Raw genomic sequence first — 16,540 nt, 5'->3', positions numbered from 1 at the left:
ATTCCCTTCTTTACCTTCATAGATAACGTTTTTTGACTCCACATATACCTCAACGCACCACTCACCTTTTTTCCCTCATCAATTCTATGATAATCCTCATCCTTCACTAATCCATCCGCCGACACGTCAACTCCCAAGTATCTGAAAACATTTACTTCTTCCATACTCCTCCTCCCCAATTTGATATCCAATTTTTCTTTATCTAAATCATTTGACACCCTCATCACCTTACTCTTTTCTATGCTCACTTTCAACTTTCTACTTTTACACACACTCCCAAACTCATCCACTAACCTTTGCAATTTTTCTTTAGAATCTCCCATAAGCACAGTATCATGTCACACATCCATCCACTACACAAGCCCAGAGAGCACTAAGCATGCAGTGAGTAGTTAGCTGGAATCCTGAGTTGTCACGCTATGTGTTGACAGGCAGGTGTAAATTTCTGTCGACTGAAAACACCTAATAGGGTTGGGTATTACTTTCAACACAAAAGTAGGTTGGTGAAGGTACCTGGCATACTTTATTAACAAAAACTGTGTACATACTCACTATGTAATATTTTGATTTATAAGCATTTTTATGTGGCATGTTAGATTTTTACAATTAAAAACATATATGTATACTATGTTTAACACATTATTACTACTTTTAATACTTAAAATATAATTGTGACAGTTTCATTTATTAGAAAATGTTAAAATTTATAACAGATATTATTATTGATTTCCAGTTCTATATATTGTTAGTAATAGTGGAATATTGTATTATGTTGACTCTTTGTTCTGTTCCAGGTGTATTTTGGTGAATGCGCTACCTGTGTAAATCTTCACACACATCAAATCTCCGGTTCTTCAAGAAGCAGCTGTCTAAATGTCTTGAACAACACCTGCTACTTTTGTGAATTTTTACTTAAGAAAATTGCATGACTGTTCTTGGAAAAATACAGATGAGAAATGGTTTGGAGTTTTCACAGAAATCTGAAATTGAAACATGAGAGAAAAATAAGCATGTTAATGCTTTGTGTGTGCTTGTGAAGTGTTGTAATATTCTAGATAGTCTGTAACACACAAATGAGAATATAAACAGTAGATAGAATTTACTAATGTTCTTTGCTAAATATTTTTACCCAAGAAGAATCTTCAAATATGGTAAAATTTATTGGAAAAAACTGCATAGTTAGTGTATGAGCTATTTTAGAAATAAAAAGCATCTTCAAATACACATGACAGTATATAACAGAGATTTATAGTATGACTGTTTAGCATTTAAAATATTTTATTAAAGTAAATTTTATAATAAATATGGAAGAACACATAGAAGATAAACCACATCAGTGTTCAGTGTGTCTGAAATCTTTTCGTGACAGAAGTAATCTTCTGAAACACTTGCGAGTACATACCGGAGATAAACCATATCAGTGTCCAGAGTGTCTGAAAGATTTTAGTCAAAAAGGCCACCTTGTGACACATATGCGAGTACATACAGGAGACAAACCGTTCCAGTGTTCAGAATGTATGAAAGATTTTAGTACAAATGGCAATCTTGTGAAACATATGAGAGTGCACACAGGAGATAAACCACATCAGTGTTCAGTGTGTGAGAAATCTTTTAGTGAGAAAGGCAGCCTTGTGATACATATGCGAGTACATACTCGAGAAAAACCTTATCACTGTACAGAGTGTCTGACATATTTTAGTGCAAAAAGTAGTCTTGTGACACATATGCGAATGCATACAGGTGATAAGCCATATCAGTGTACAGAGTGTCCAAAATGTTTTTACACGAAAAGTAGTCTTGTGAAACATACTAGAGTACATACAGGAGTTAAACCATATCAGTGTTCAGAATGTCTGAAATGCTTTAGTTCAAGTGACAATCTTGTGACACACACACGAATACATACTGGAGACAAACCGTATCAGTGCTCAGAGTGTTTGAAAAGTTTTAGTCAAAATGGCAGCCTTGTGAAACACATGAGGGTACATACTCGAAATAAACCATTTCAGTGTTCAGAGTGTCCAAAATATTTTAATAAACAAGACAATCTTGAGAAACATAAGCAAATACATACTGGAGATAAACCGTATCAATGTTCAGAGTGTCTGAAATGTTTTAGTCAAAATGGCAGCCTCATCAAACATATGAGAGTACATACTCGAGATAAACCATTTCAATGTTCAGAGTGTCCAAAATATTTTAATTTAAAAGGCAATCTTGAAAGACATAAGCGAGCACATACAGGAGATATGAACCCTGTTAGTGTTCAGAGTATTTGAAATATTTTTGGCTCAGGCCACCTTGTGAATCATGTGTGAGTATGTACAAGAGATAGAGGAGATCAATGTTTAGTGTATCAGAATTAAAATTAAGTCTTGTAAAACACATGACAGTATATTTATGAGATACAGGAGGGCCCTGCTTTACGGCACTTCGTTTTACAGCGATTCGCTAATATGGACATTTCAAATTCTGAGCAAAAGTTCGTTTCTATGGCTCCCTGATTTGCTATCATGGCATCCGCATGCCACTCTTTTTACATCCTCCGTGAGCTCCATGTCTATCAGTTATGTCTGAAAACTTTTAAAGTTATTGCGTATTTTATATCTCTGATAATTGTATTTATGTGTACTTGTACCTAAATAAACTTGCTGTGCTGGCATGCAGGTACACATTAAAGTTATTACGAGTGTCTCACTAGTGTTGAAGACGCAATAATAATAATACTAATAATCGCTCTGGGGCATGCTCAGTGTTATATACAGTGGACCCTCGCCTAACGATATTAATCCGTTCCTGAGAGCTCATTGTTAGACGAAATTATCGTTAGTCGAATTAATTTTCCCCATAAGAAATAATGGAAATCTAATTAATCCGTCCAGACAGCCAAAAGTATTAAAAATAAATTTTTTTTCATGAAATATACATTTCCCTACAAAGAAAACAGTGTGACATGCAAAATAACTATATAAATAAATGTTAAAATAACACTTTTATTGAAGAGTATTGATGAGTGATGAGACATTGTTTTTCTTGAACACTCTGGGATTTTCAGAGTGATACATGAGTGAAGGCTTCACTTTGCAATCCCCACTACCATTACAACAATACAAGAAAGTTAGCCTGTCTTTCATAGGCTTGTGTCCTGGGAGTGCCTTTTCCTCCTGAGTAATGTAGGTCCTGTTTGGCATTTTCTTCCAGAACAGGCCTGTTTCTTCACAATTGAACACTTGTTGGGATTGGAATTTTTCAGCTTTGCCATGCCTTATCACACTGTGTATGCCACTACGATTCTTAAATCTCTCAAACCAACCTTTGCTGGCCTTAAATTCACCAATATGAGCACTAGTTCCAGGCATTTTTTCCTGTTCACCTGGGTATTAGTTGACTGGTGTGGGTCGCATCCTGGGGGACAAGATTAAGGACCCCAATGGATATAAGTTACAGTCCTTGATGACTCACTGACTTTCTTGGGTTATCCTGGGTGGCTAACCCTCCGGGGATAATTGTTTCTCAATAATTGTTTCTTGTTAAGCCACACCAACAACAGTCTCCACATCTTCAAGTAGTACAGCTGATGGTGGTGCAGCAACAGCTGACGGTGGTGCAGCAGCAGCTAACCATGGTACGATAGTATTTCGATAGTATTTCTCACCCTTTTTACCACAGGGTTGGCACTAGAAGCTTTCTTTGGGCTCATGGTGGCTCATTTAGCAGTTACAAGCACTATAAACAATGGAATAATACAAAATGTTTCGAATGTATGCATGAAACTGGCCACCCTGGCTTGTAAACAATGACGGCAGTGCAGCTGAGGCGCTCAGGCTGGACGGACAGCTTTGGGACGAATCACGTTTGGCGAGTTTTTGTCATTAGGTGGGCCAAAATTTTTATGCTCAAATGCTTCGTTAGGCGGATTTAATGTTATATGATGCGTTCGTTAGCCGAGGGTCCTCTGTATTATGTTATACACATTTTTGTTAGTCCATCTCTGATATTTTTTCAAAATTATATAAGGAACATGCTACATTTCATAGAAAGATAATACAACTGTAGAAAAACAAATTTATATAAATATGAGGTGCGGTAGCTGGGCGGCTTGTAGGAGTGATGGCAAGAATTTCGTTTTCTCTAGTCCAAGACCAGAGAAGCTGTGTACACTAAAATTCAATAGGGCCCCACTTATACTACAGGTTAGGTTCCAGGCTACTCCCATAAAGCAGAAATCGCTGTAAAGAGAAACACCCTTTTTTCCCCACTTATAAATGCATATAAACACTAGCTAACAAGTTTACACTAACATATTTTAAGTTAGCAATAGAACTAGGCATTAAAAACAATGAAAAAATACACATGTAGTACACTCATTACTTATCTTAAAATAGTATTTGTAGTTTTAATCTAGGGTGAGATGAGTAGTATTTATTGTAAGAAATCAAGTGTGGTATGTATGGTAGCCAGCCAGGCTGCCATACCAGGCCAACCCGCCCACACATAATATTCTATGCCATTTAAGCATCCCAGAGTGATAAAATGCATATACAGTTCACTCATTACTTTCCTTAAAATATTTGTAGTCTTAATGTAGGGTCACAGGTGAGTAAATGAGATAAAACGAATAAATGAGAGAGAGAGAGAATGAGTACATGAGAGAGGACACTTGCGGAGTTATGTAAACAAGCCAGGCGTATGCGAGTTTTGTAAACAAACCAGGCGAGCACATCTGGTTTATGTACAAGTTACATTGTGTACAAATTGTCTCTACGTTGATACGGTAGAATAAAGAGGAACACTCCCATTCTCATATAACACCATTTTTAGAAGAAATGACACTCTGAGTGAAGGCATATGAAAGGAATAATTTTCTACACTTACACCCAGTAACACATTTTCTCTTAGGTTGGACTAGAGAAATTTTTTTTCTTCCCGTCATTCGTACAAGTTATCTGGCTACCACATCTCATATTTATGTTTATTTATTCCACTGTGGGGTGTATTTATCATCTTTATGTTATGTATCATGTTTATTATATAATTTTGAAAAAAATACCATAGCTCGATTAATGAAAATATGTATACAGTGGACCCCCACATAACGCTATTAGTCCGTTCCTGAGAGCTCAATGTTGTGTGAAATTATTGTTATGCGAATTAATTTTCCCCATAAGAAATAATGGAAATCAAATTAATCCGTGCAAGACACCCAAAAGTATGAAAAAAAAAAATTTTTACCACATGAAATATTAATTTTAATACACACAAACTTAAGAAAACATGCACAGTTACATGACACTTACCTTTATTGAAGATGTGGTGATGATTGATGGGATGGGAGGAGGGGAGACTGGATGGTTTTAGTGTTTAGAAGGGGAATCCCCTTCCATTAGGACTTGAGGTGTCAAGTCCTTTTCTGGGGTTGCTTCCCTTCTTCTTTTAATGCCACTAGGACCAGCTTCAGAGTCACTGGACTTCTGTCGCACAAGATGTCTGTCCATAGTGGCCTGTACCTCTCGTTCCTTTATGACTTTCCTAAAGTGTTTCACAACAGTGTCAGTGTAATAGTCACCAGCACGGCTTGCAATAGCTGCCTGAGGGTGATTTTCATCCATGAAGGTTTGCACTTCAAGCCACTTTGCACACATTTCCTTAATCTTTGAAGTAGGCAACTTCTTCAATTTCTCTCTCCCCTCCTCCGAAGCAGTTTCCTCATGTGTGGCCTCTTGCTGTTGAAGTTGATCTAGCAGCTCATCAGTGGTTAGCTCTTCATTGTCCTCCTCCACCAACTCTTCCACATCCTCCCCACTAACCTCCAACCCCAAGGACTTCCCCAATGCCACAATTGATTCCTCAACTGGCATACTCCTCTCAGGGTTAGCCTCAAATCCTTCAAAATCCCTTGGGTCTACACATTCTGGCCACAGTTTCTTCCAGGCAGAGCTCAAGGTCCTCTTAGTCACTCCCTCCCAAGCCTTACCTATAAGGTTTACACAATTGAGGATATTAAAGTGATCTCTCCAAAACTCTCTTGAGTTTCTGAGGTCACTACAAAGCACCTTTCAAACAGAGCTTTTGTGTACAGTTTTTTGTAGTTTGCAATAACCTGCTGGTCCATGGGCTGCAGGAGAGGATTGGTATTAGGAGGCAAAAACTTCACCTTAATGAAGCTCATATCCCCACAAAGTCCCTCTGCCAAGTCTGTAGGATGACCAGGGGCATTGTCTAACACCAGGAGGCACTTAAGGTCTAATTTCTTTTCAGTTAGGTAATTTTTCACAGTGGGGGCAAATGCTTGGTGTAACCAGTCATAGAAAAAGTCCCTAGTGACCCATGCCTTATTGTTTGCCCTCCACAGCACACACAAATTAGCCTTGAGGATATTCTTTTGCCTGAACGCTCTGGGAGTTTCAGAGTGATACACTAATAAAGGCTTCACTTTGCAATCACCACTAGCATTGGCACACATGAGAAGAGTAAGCCTGTCTTTCATAGGCTTATGTCCTGGGAGTGCCTTTTCCTCCTGAGTAATGTAGGTCCTGCTTGGCATTTTCTTCCAAAACAGGCCTGTTTCGTCACAATTAAACACTTGTTCAGGTTTCAGTCCTTCACTGTCTATGTACTCCTTGAATTCATGCACATATTTTTCAGCTGCTTTTTGGTCCAAACTGACAGCCTCACCATGCCTTATCACATTATGTATGCCACTACGCCTCTTAAATCTCTCAAACCAACCTTTGCTGGCCTTAAATTCACTCGCATCACAACTAGTTGTGGCATTTTTCTAATTAAATCCTCGTGCAACTTCCTATCCTTTTCACTTATGATCGCTTGAGAGATGCTATCGCCTGCTATCTGTTTTTCGTTTATCCACACCAATAACAGTCTCTCAACATCTTCTATCACTTGCGATCTCTGTTTCGAAAGCACAGTTAAACCTTTGGCAAGAACAGCTTCCTTGATTGCCGTTCTCTTGGACACAATAGTAGCGATGGTTGATTGGGGTTTACTATACAACCTGGCCAGCTCGGAGACATGCACTCCACTTTCATACTTAGCAATGATCTCTTTCTTCATCTCCATAGTAATTCTCACCCTTATTCCTGTAGGGTTGGCACTAGAAGCTTTCTTGGGGCCCATGGTCACTTATTTTTCAGGTGAAATCACTATAAAAAGGCTGTAATAATACTAAATGTTCCGATTGTATGGTTGAATGTTACCACAGAGGCTGGCTTGTAAACAATGCCACTGGCAGAGCAATTGAGGCTGGCTCAGGCCGCATGGACGCGTCTCGGATGAATCGCGCTGACGAGTTTTTTAGTGCTGTGCGAGGCAAAATTTTAGCGATAAAATGTATTGCTATGCGGATTTAACGCTATGCAATGCCAACGTTATGTGGGGGTCCACTGTATTAACCCTTTGGGGGTCGGCAGGTCCTCTCAGAGACTTGTTTTCAGGGTTGGCCAAATTTCAAAAAAAAAAAAAAAAAAAAAAAAAAAATCTTTTGAAAAAATAGTTTTTTTTTTCTAAACATTATAGGCAAAACAAAAGTTTTTTACCATCAATACTTACCGAGATATGGAGGCGTGAAGCTTGCAAAAAGTGAACAACATCTGGTAACATCGCTGACTGCCGTCAGCCAGTATTCTTTTATTTACTTTATGTACTATTTTCTATTATTTTTTTAATTTTTCTTTTTCCAAGTACCTTTTATGGCCTGTGAGACCAATATGATCAGTATTTTGTAAGTTATTTCTTTTTCAATACTACACAATAACGGTGTAAACACTGTTGTTATTGTTTTGTTTACATATATTTACACAAACAGACGATATGAAATGTTGTTTATTACTATTTTTCTATATTTTATATACACATATACAGTCACAGGGAATGTTTCTAGAAGTTCTGCAGCCTGTGGAAGTCTTTCAAACATGGTGTCATGCACAGTGGAGTTTTGCACTCCTCACACATAAAACGAGTGTCTCTGCGTTGTTGTGGGCGCTTTCCTGTATGTGCACAGACATAACACCTCTTCTGAGCCTTTTTCTTGAAAGCAGTAGCAGGCAGTTTTACCAGGAAGTGATCACCGTGCTTCAAACGAGAAGGAAGTTGTTGAAAATTTGGTGGGCGGTCTATTGCAGGTGTTGTTCCTTGGTACTTGAATATTATTTGTCTGATGACAGACAAACAGAATTCGCCGTATGGTGATTTGTTTCTGGTCCTCATCTTATGCATATTATAAGCATTGAGCATGGAAATGTCCAGAAGATGGAAAAAGAGTTTTATGTACCACTTATAACTCTTGCAAACACAATCAGCAAACCCAATCTGCATGTCACATTTGTCCAGTGAATGCATATTGAAGGTGTAATCAATCACAGCTGCAGGTTTTAGAATGGGTTCATTGCTCTCTCTATGCTGCCTGCCAGTGTCTGCCATTTCATTAGGGTGAACTGATGACAACAATGTGACATCTCGTTTGTCATGCCACCAAAATGCCATGATGTCATTGGCAGCAAACGCCTCTACGAGTACCAGCGTCAAACCTGGGCATATGTTTCTGATTTGCACGCACTGTGCCACACACATCTGTCATGTTCACTTGCAAAAAATCACTGTGTGTGGGGCTTGTGTACCAGTTATCTGTATATAATATATGCCCCTTTCCAAGGTATGGTTCTATCATTGTTCTAACCACATCACCAGAGATGCCCAATAACTTCCTGGTATTTTGCAATGTATAACTTCCAGTGTACACAATAATATCCAATACCAGACCACTGTAACAATCACAAAGCACAAACAGCTTTATACCAAAGTGTTTCCTCTTGCTTGGTATGTACTGCTTAAAAGAGAGTCTTCCTTTGAACAGAATTAAAGACTCGTCAATTACAAGCTTCCTGAAGGGATAAAAATACATATTGAATTTCTCTTTCAGATACACAAACACATGCCTAATCTTATATAACCTGTCATTTCTGTCAGGCCTGGTTTTATCTGAAAAGTGAAGCATACGTAACATTAGCGCAAATCGATTCACTGGCATTATATTACTGAAACCTGGGGTTGCAATCAGGCGGTCTGTTGACCGGTATGATTTCACTCTGTGCTTATACACATCAGGCATAAGCATTATTGTGGCAAAGAAAAGATACATCTCAGCCACAGTTGTCTCCTCCTACCGGTGTAGACGTGATTTTGGTGAAAGTATTGTGTTTGCCATGGTGTACTCGCAGTATGTGTTGCTTTCCATGACAATACTTTCCATCAGGGGTTCGTCAAAGAATAACTCGAAACATTCCAGTTCAGTGGCATTGTTTCCCAGTGTACAACATGGCCGTATTCCACTTTGGCTTTCATCAAACTGGTGGGGATTTGGAACAAAATAGACAGCTTTCTGCCAATCCCAGGTGCGGTCTGCTGGTGGGTACTGGACAATGACAGGTGGTTGTGGTTGTGGAGGCTGGTGTGGTGGGGGATGGTGGCCTTTGTTGTAGATCAGCTGAGGCAGCGGCGTGGGTGGCAGCATGGTCCACTGATGGTGCCTCACGCCCGGCACCACCACCACCACCATGCACATTTTCCATCCCAATTGCAACAGTATCATCGTCATTTTCACTGTCATTTCCTGTTGTACAGCCACGGGATATACTCCGAGATGTACTCCTTCCCCTTGGAATAGCAACTTCTTACCGCGAGGCATGGTGGACATTGTGTATTAAGATGGCGTTCCCACAATGCACCACTGGGTCCCAGATTTTTTTCTACCGCACACACCCACCACACAGACCCATTCTCTCACAACTAGGCCTACCAGCCTTTTCCGGCAAGATTTGACGGCGCTAGAATTTATGCGTACTAGTACGTCAAAAAACCCTGCACGTAAGCCGTACTAGTACAACCAATACCCCGAAAGGGTTAATGTAATATACGTCATTTAATGAGACTCGGTGATTGTTATTGAATATTATTATTATTACAAATATGGCGTCACTTGTACAAGCCATCTGGTTGCCACATCTCATATTTATGTTTATTTATTCTACTGTGGGGTGTATTTATCATCTTTATATGTTATGTATCGTGTTTATTATATAATTTTGAAAAAATATAGATGGATTAATGAAAATGCATATATTAACATAATATAGGACATTTAATGAGACTCGGTGATTATTATTGAGTATTATTATTATCATTACTAATATGGCATCTTGACACATAAGACACTCTTACCAATTTTAATGTGTACCTGCATGCCAGCACAGTGTGTAAGTTTATTGAGGTACGGGTATACATAATTATGATTAGCAGAGTATATATAAAATATGAAATAACTTATAAAAACACTTGAAATTTTGGAGTTTCCAGACATAATGGAGAGACGCAGTGCTTACAGAGCTCACAGAGAATGTAAACAGACCGAGTGTGATGCAGTGACCGTATTAGAAAGTCAGGTGGGGGGAGCCGTATAGAGAGTTTTGGTCAAAATTTGAAATGTCTGTATTAGTGGAACTCTGTAAAGCGAAACACCGTAAAACAAAACGCCGTAAAGCGAAATGCCATAAAGCGGGACCCTACTGTATTACTGGGGTAACTGTAGAAAAATTATTCCTTTCGTATGCCTTCACTCAAGCATCATTTGCTTTAAAAGTGGTGTGTGGCATGAGAATGGGAGTGTTGCTGTTATTTCACTGCACCAACATGAAGACAACTTGTACACAGTATAAAGTGTGTGTGTTGTTGGGAAAAAGCTTCACAAATGCATGCAATATGTGAAATGAACGTGTATGAACTGCATTCATCTGACTGCCCACCATCTCTTTGTTTACATTCTCCGGGTCTCTCTCATTTACAATGGCATCTAAGGTTAGTTGTGGTAAAAAGAAGGGTTGTAAGCCTCTAGCCTTAACCCTTTGACTGCTTCGGTCGTATATATATGTCTTATGAGCCACCGTGTTTGACGTATATATACTAAAAAATTCTAGGGACTTCAGATCAAGCAGGAGAAAGCTGGTAGGCCCACATGTGAGAGAATGGGTCTGTGTGCACCATATAAAAAAAATCTTACAGCACGCAGTACATAATGAGAAAAAAAATTCCAACTGTATTTTTGGATTAAAACGCCGACTTTGTGGTGTATGTTTTTATAGTATTTATGGTTGTATTCTCATATTTTTGGTCTCATTTGATAGAATGGGAAACATATTATAGAAATAGAAGTGACTTTGATTGGTTTTACTATGAAAAGAATCTTGAGATGGAGCTCAAATTAGGGGAAATGTTTGATTTTTGCTGATGTTCAAAAGTAAACAAATGATGTCATTGTCCAATAAATGTTCAACTAGCCATTCTAATATGCAGTCATGAATGGGTTGACATTATTTATACAATTATTACAATATTGCAGTAGTCTGCATAACAGTAAATCTTTTATTTTTTGTTTGAATAAAAATTCAAAATAGAGAGGAAGAGTAATATCAGAGGGGCCTGGAGATGTGACTGATGAACAAAGAAAATGTTATTTTAGAGCCAGGACTGTCTGCATTAATCATTCTGGACCCTATTTTGGAATTGTCATATTTTTTAATTTGCCTGAAATTGGCCAAATTGCAAATTTCTGACCACGTTATTGGATAGTTGGAACCAGTAAATGGGCAGTTTTTTGTACTCAATCGATAGAACAAATGGAGTTCTAAAGAAATAGCTATGAGCTTGGTCGACTGGAACAGTGGAATTAGCCGAAAATAGGGCTCAAAGTGGGCGAAATTGCTGATTTGTAAATATCGCCGAGGTCGCTAACTTCATGAGAATGTAATTCCATAAGTTTTCCATCAAATTTCGTTCTTTTGGTGTCATTACTATCGGAAAAAGATTCTCTATCATTTCATAAGAATTTTTTTTTTTTTTTTTTTTTTTCAAAAATTTTTCAGCACCAGGAGACACCTCAGGATTTGGGGTTGCAACAGTCAAAGGGTTAGTTAGAAATGATTAAACTCAGTGAATAAGGTATGTTGATGGCAATAAGCATAATAATAATTGCTCTGGGATACTTGAAGTGCCATAAATTATAGACAAACCATACCCCCGGCCGGGATTGAACCCGCGGTCATAGAGTCTCAAAACTCCAGCCTGTCGCGTTAGCCACTAGACCAGCTAGCTGGTCTAGTGGCTAACACGACGGGCTGGAGTTTTGAGACTCTATGACCACGGGTTCAATCCCGGCCGGTGGTATGGTTTGTTTGCAATCGTGTCATTACGATTTCTTGAGTCAATTATAGATATTTTCATCAGTCCATCGTTAAACTCAGTGAACATTGATAATAATACTAATCGCTCTGAGGTACTTTAACCCTTTTTAAGGGTCCAGAACCCAATCTGAAAATTCTCCACAGGGTCCAAGAATTTAAAAAAAAACATTTTTTTTTGTTTACATTATGAAATGGTTGAGAATCTTTTTCCGAGGGTAATAAAACAAAAAGTAGATAATTAATAAAAACTTGACAAAATTACGCTCTCATAAATTTTGCTATGTCAGCGATATTTATGCATTGGTGATTTTGGTATAAACCTTGGTAATAAATACCGACAAGTTGGTTTAGAAAGACACGTAAGCAAACACTATAACATATTTATTAGAAAACGTTTCGGTCCTGGGACCTTGATCACTTCTAACATACAGAGGTAGAAAGACATTATATATATAGGCGTTCTCACCGAACCAGACCTCAGACGCCGACGGTGCCTAGAAGCCTCACTAATCGCTGTCACCGACACTATAGAACGCAACACTGGAAACTACAAAATTTCAAAAATATTGGCATACATGATACTTAAGCAGCACCAACCCAACAACACAGGAGTCACATGATTTCATCGTCTACCCGTCCTCATCATAGGTAGAGGTTGTTTTGATAAGGACCTGCCTCGCATGGGCCAGTAGGCCTTCTACAGTGTTCCTCCATTCTTATGTTCTTATGACATTCCTCAGGTCACGTGCGTCACATCTCACTCTCCGCCTATATATATAATGTCTTTCTACCTCTGTATGTTAGAAGTGATCAAGGTCCCAGGACCGAAACATTTTCTAATAAATATGTTATAGTGTTTGCTTATGTGTCTTTCTAAACCATTGGTGATTTTGCCCACTTTGAGTCCTATTTTCGGTCAGTTCAAATTCTTAGTTATTTCATTAGTGTGTTCCACTTTATCTGTTGACCACAAGAAATCGCCCAATCAACTACCCAATAAAGTGATCAGAAATTGGTAATTTGGCCAATTTCACACAAAGTTCAAAATATTCCAATTTCAAAATAGGGTCCAGAGTAAACAGTGCAGGCATTCCTGGCACTAAAATAACATTTTCTCTGTTTATTGGTTATGTTTCCAGGCTTTACACATGAATTCCATTTTGATTTTTTATTCGCATAAAGAATTTTTATTATGCAATATTGTAATAATTGTATAAACAATACCAGCGCATTCATGAACATGCATTAGACCCACCAGCTGACATGTATTGGACATGTGATTTGTTTACTCTTGAACATCAGCAAAAATCGAACATTTCTACTAATATGAGCTCAATTTCAGGCTATCAAAACCAATCAAAATCATCTCTATTTCTTTGATATACCTTCCACTCTATAAAATGAAACCAAGAAACCGTAAATACAGCCATGAAAACCGTACAAAAATACACCACAAAGTTACTGTTTTAATCCAAAAACATGGTCACAGTTTTTTTTTTCTAATTATGCACTGTGCTGTACAGGGTTTGTTTTATATGGTGCACACTTACCACATAGATGCATTCTCTCATATCTAGGACCAAATTTACCGCTCAACTAATCTGAGTGAGTTGAGCTCATGACGTAGTACTACGGCTGGGACCCTGGCTTCAAAGCCATAGAACTATGGGATGGACCCTCAAAGGGTTAATGTAAATTACAATATTGTAGACATTTTCATAAATTCATGTTTGAACTGAGTGAGCATGTTGATGGCATTAAGCATGATAATAATAATCACTCTGGGGCACTTTAACCCTTTCAGGGTTTCTGACGTACTAGTACGGCTTATGTACCAGGGTTATTGACATATTAGTATGCCTAAATTCTAGTGCCTTCAAATCTAGCAAGAGAAAGCTGGTAGGCCTACATATGAAAGAATGGGTCTATGTGGTCAGTGTGCACAGCATAAAAAAATTCCTGCAGCACAGTGCATAACAAGAAAAAAAAAAAACTTGTGTTTTTTGGTTTAAAGCAGCGACTTTGCACTGTATTTTTGTATGGTATTTATGGTCGTATTCTAGTTTTCCTGGTCTCATTTTATAGAATGGAAGACATATTACAGAAATTGAGATGATATTGATTGGTTTCACAATGAAAAGTACGTACCTTGAAATTGAGCTCAAAGTAGCAGAAATGTTCTATTTTTGCCAAAGTTCAAAAGTAAACAAATCATGCCACGCGTCCAGTACACATCAACTGGTGAGAGTAATATTCTTTTACAAGTGCGCTGATATTGGCAGTTTGGAGGGATATGTTGTGTATCTTTATACATATATGCTTCTAAGCTGTTGTATTCTGAGCACCTCTGCAAAAACAGTGATAATGTGTGAGTGTGGTGAAAGTGTTGAATGATGATGAAAGTATTTTCTTTTTGGGGATTTTCTTTCTTTTTTGGGTCACCCTGCCTCGGTGGGAGACGGCTGACTTGTTGAAAAAAAAAAAAAGTGCGCTGATATTAGTTATACCATTTCTACACAAATGCAGTAGTCTGAATAACAGTAAATCTTCTATTTTTTTGAGAATAAAAGTTCAGAGTGGAAAGCAAGAGAAATGTAAGAGGGGCGTGGGGATGTGACTAATGAACAGAGGAAATGTTATTTTATTGCCAGGAATGTCTGTCTTGTTTATTCTGGACCCTATTTGGAAATCAGCATCTTTTGAAATTTGAGTGAAATTGGCAAAAATGCTAATTTCTGACCACTTTATTAGATAGTTGAAGTCGGTAAATGGGTGTTTTTTTGTACTCATTCAATAGAAAAAAATGGAGTTCTTGCAAAATAGTTATGATTTTTGTTGATTAGTACACAGGAATTGGGCGGAATCGCCGATGCGTAAACATCGTTGAGACCACTAACTTCGCAAGAGCATAATTCTGTAAGTTTTCCATCAAATTTCATACTTTTGGTGTCATTATGACCAGGAAAAGATTCTCTATCTTTTCATGAGAAAAAAATATTTTTTTTTTTTTCCGAAAAAATTTCAACCCTGAGAACAAGTTTAGGAGATGGCCTCTCAACCCTGAAAGGGTTAAATGTTTATTACGTTATTATAGACATTATCACTAATTCATCTATGAATTAATGTAGCGTATTATATACTGTAATTTTGTTTATATGATATGTAACGTATCATGTAATTTTTTCAAAATTATATAATGTGCTACATATATAAACACAACATATACAATCGTAGTAAAATAAACATAATAAATATTATGACAATAAATACTACACCTATAATCCGACTTACGACCGAGTTTGGTTCCGAGAAACAGGTCGTAAGTCGAACTTTACTACTGAATATCAACAAAACATTTTTGTAATGACTTTATTTTATTGTTTTATTTTGGTATTTCATGTTTTACTTTACTTTTTATGCTGTTAGTACTGTATTTTATACTGTAAGGTTTAGGATAAACACTGTGTACAACACAAATAGTTGTTTATTTCCCAGAAATTTGGCATAAAAAACACGGTCGTAAGTCGAGTGGTCGTAAGTCGAGCAGGTCGTAAGTCGGATGGTAGGTGTATTTGCCTCTCACCCTACATTAAGACTACAAATGTTTTAAGGTAAGTAATGGGTGTACTGTATGTGTATTTTACTTTTTTATGCCTAGTTCTGTTGCAGTGTCAAAAAGTTATCAGGCATTTATATGCATTGAAATGTGAAAAAAAGGGTGATTTGCTTTATGACGAATTTTGCTTTACGGCAGTAGCCTGGAAGCTACCTTGCCGTATATGTGGGGCCCTGCTGTATACACTAATGTTTAAGTGATGTTAGGCAAGGTCTATAAGTTAGACCAAAAATTGGTCAAAAAATAAAAATCATCGTATCAATGCCAATGAAAAAAAATTATCTATCATTTTGTAAAAGAATTTTGAAGGTAGTTGGGTGTATTGAGCAAGTTTGGTTTATTACATATGACATACATATATGTGTATTTATTTTCAAAATGGCCTTTCCCTGCCAAGGCAGGGTAACCCAAGAAAGAAACACTTTCACCATTATTTACACATTGTCTTTGTGGAGGTGCCCAGATATGATTGTTTAGATGTCACTCCAAACAGCCAATATCCCAAACCCCTCCTTTATAGTGCATGCATTATACTTCTCGCCTCCAGGACTCGAGTCCTGTTAACCAGTTTCCCTAAATCCTTTCACAGAGTATTACCCTGCTCACACTGCAACAGTTCGCCAGGTCTCCAAAACCATTCATCTCCATTCACTCTTACCTAACACTCTCACACATC

General features: G+C 37.8%; 1 protein-coding gene and 1 long non-coding RNA gene across 3 annotated transcripts in view; both read left to right on the top strand.

The window, feature by feature from the left end:
• LOC128694039 (zinc finger protein 271-like) overlaps window positions 1-11,912 on the top strand; it is a 91,512-nt gene extending 79,600 nt beyond the window's left edge. For both annotated transcript variants that reach the window (XM_070091029.1, XM_070091028.1), the window contains one exon: window positions 795-11,912. In XM_070091029.1, coding sequence (XP_069947130.1) covers window positions 1,305-2,279 — 975 coding nt within the window. In that variant the 5' untranslated portion in view covers window positions 795-1,304 and the 3' untranslated portion in view covers window positions 2,280-11,912. The remainder of the gene's footprint in view (window positions 1-794) is intronic.
• LOC138853563 (uncharacterized) overlaps window positions 1-16,220 on the top strand; it is a 118,884-nt gene extending 102,664 nt beyond the window's left edge. Inside the window, exon 2 of the long non-coding RNA XR_011392735.1 lies at window positions 15,565-16,220. This is a non-coding gene — a long non-coding RNA (uncharacterized lncRNA). The remainder of the gene's footprint in view (window positions 1-15,564) is intronic.
• The last annotated feature ends 320 nt before the right edge of the window (window positions 16,221-16,540 follow it).

This window comes from Cherax quadricarinatus, chromosome 33 (genome assembly GCF_038502225.1).
Source record: "Cherax quadricarinatus isolate ZL_2023a chromosome 33, ASM3850222v1, whole genome shotgun sequence".
Lineage (NCBI taxonomy): Eukaryota > Metazoa > Arthropoda > Malacostraca > Decapoda > Parastacidae > Cherax > Cherax quadricarinatus.
The sequence above is the reverse complement of the archived record's forward strand: the minus strand, read 5'-3'. Positions and strand labels throughout refer to the sequence as shown.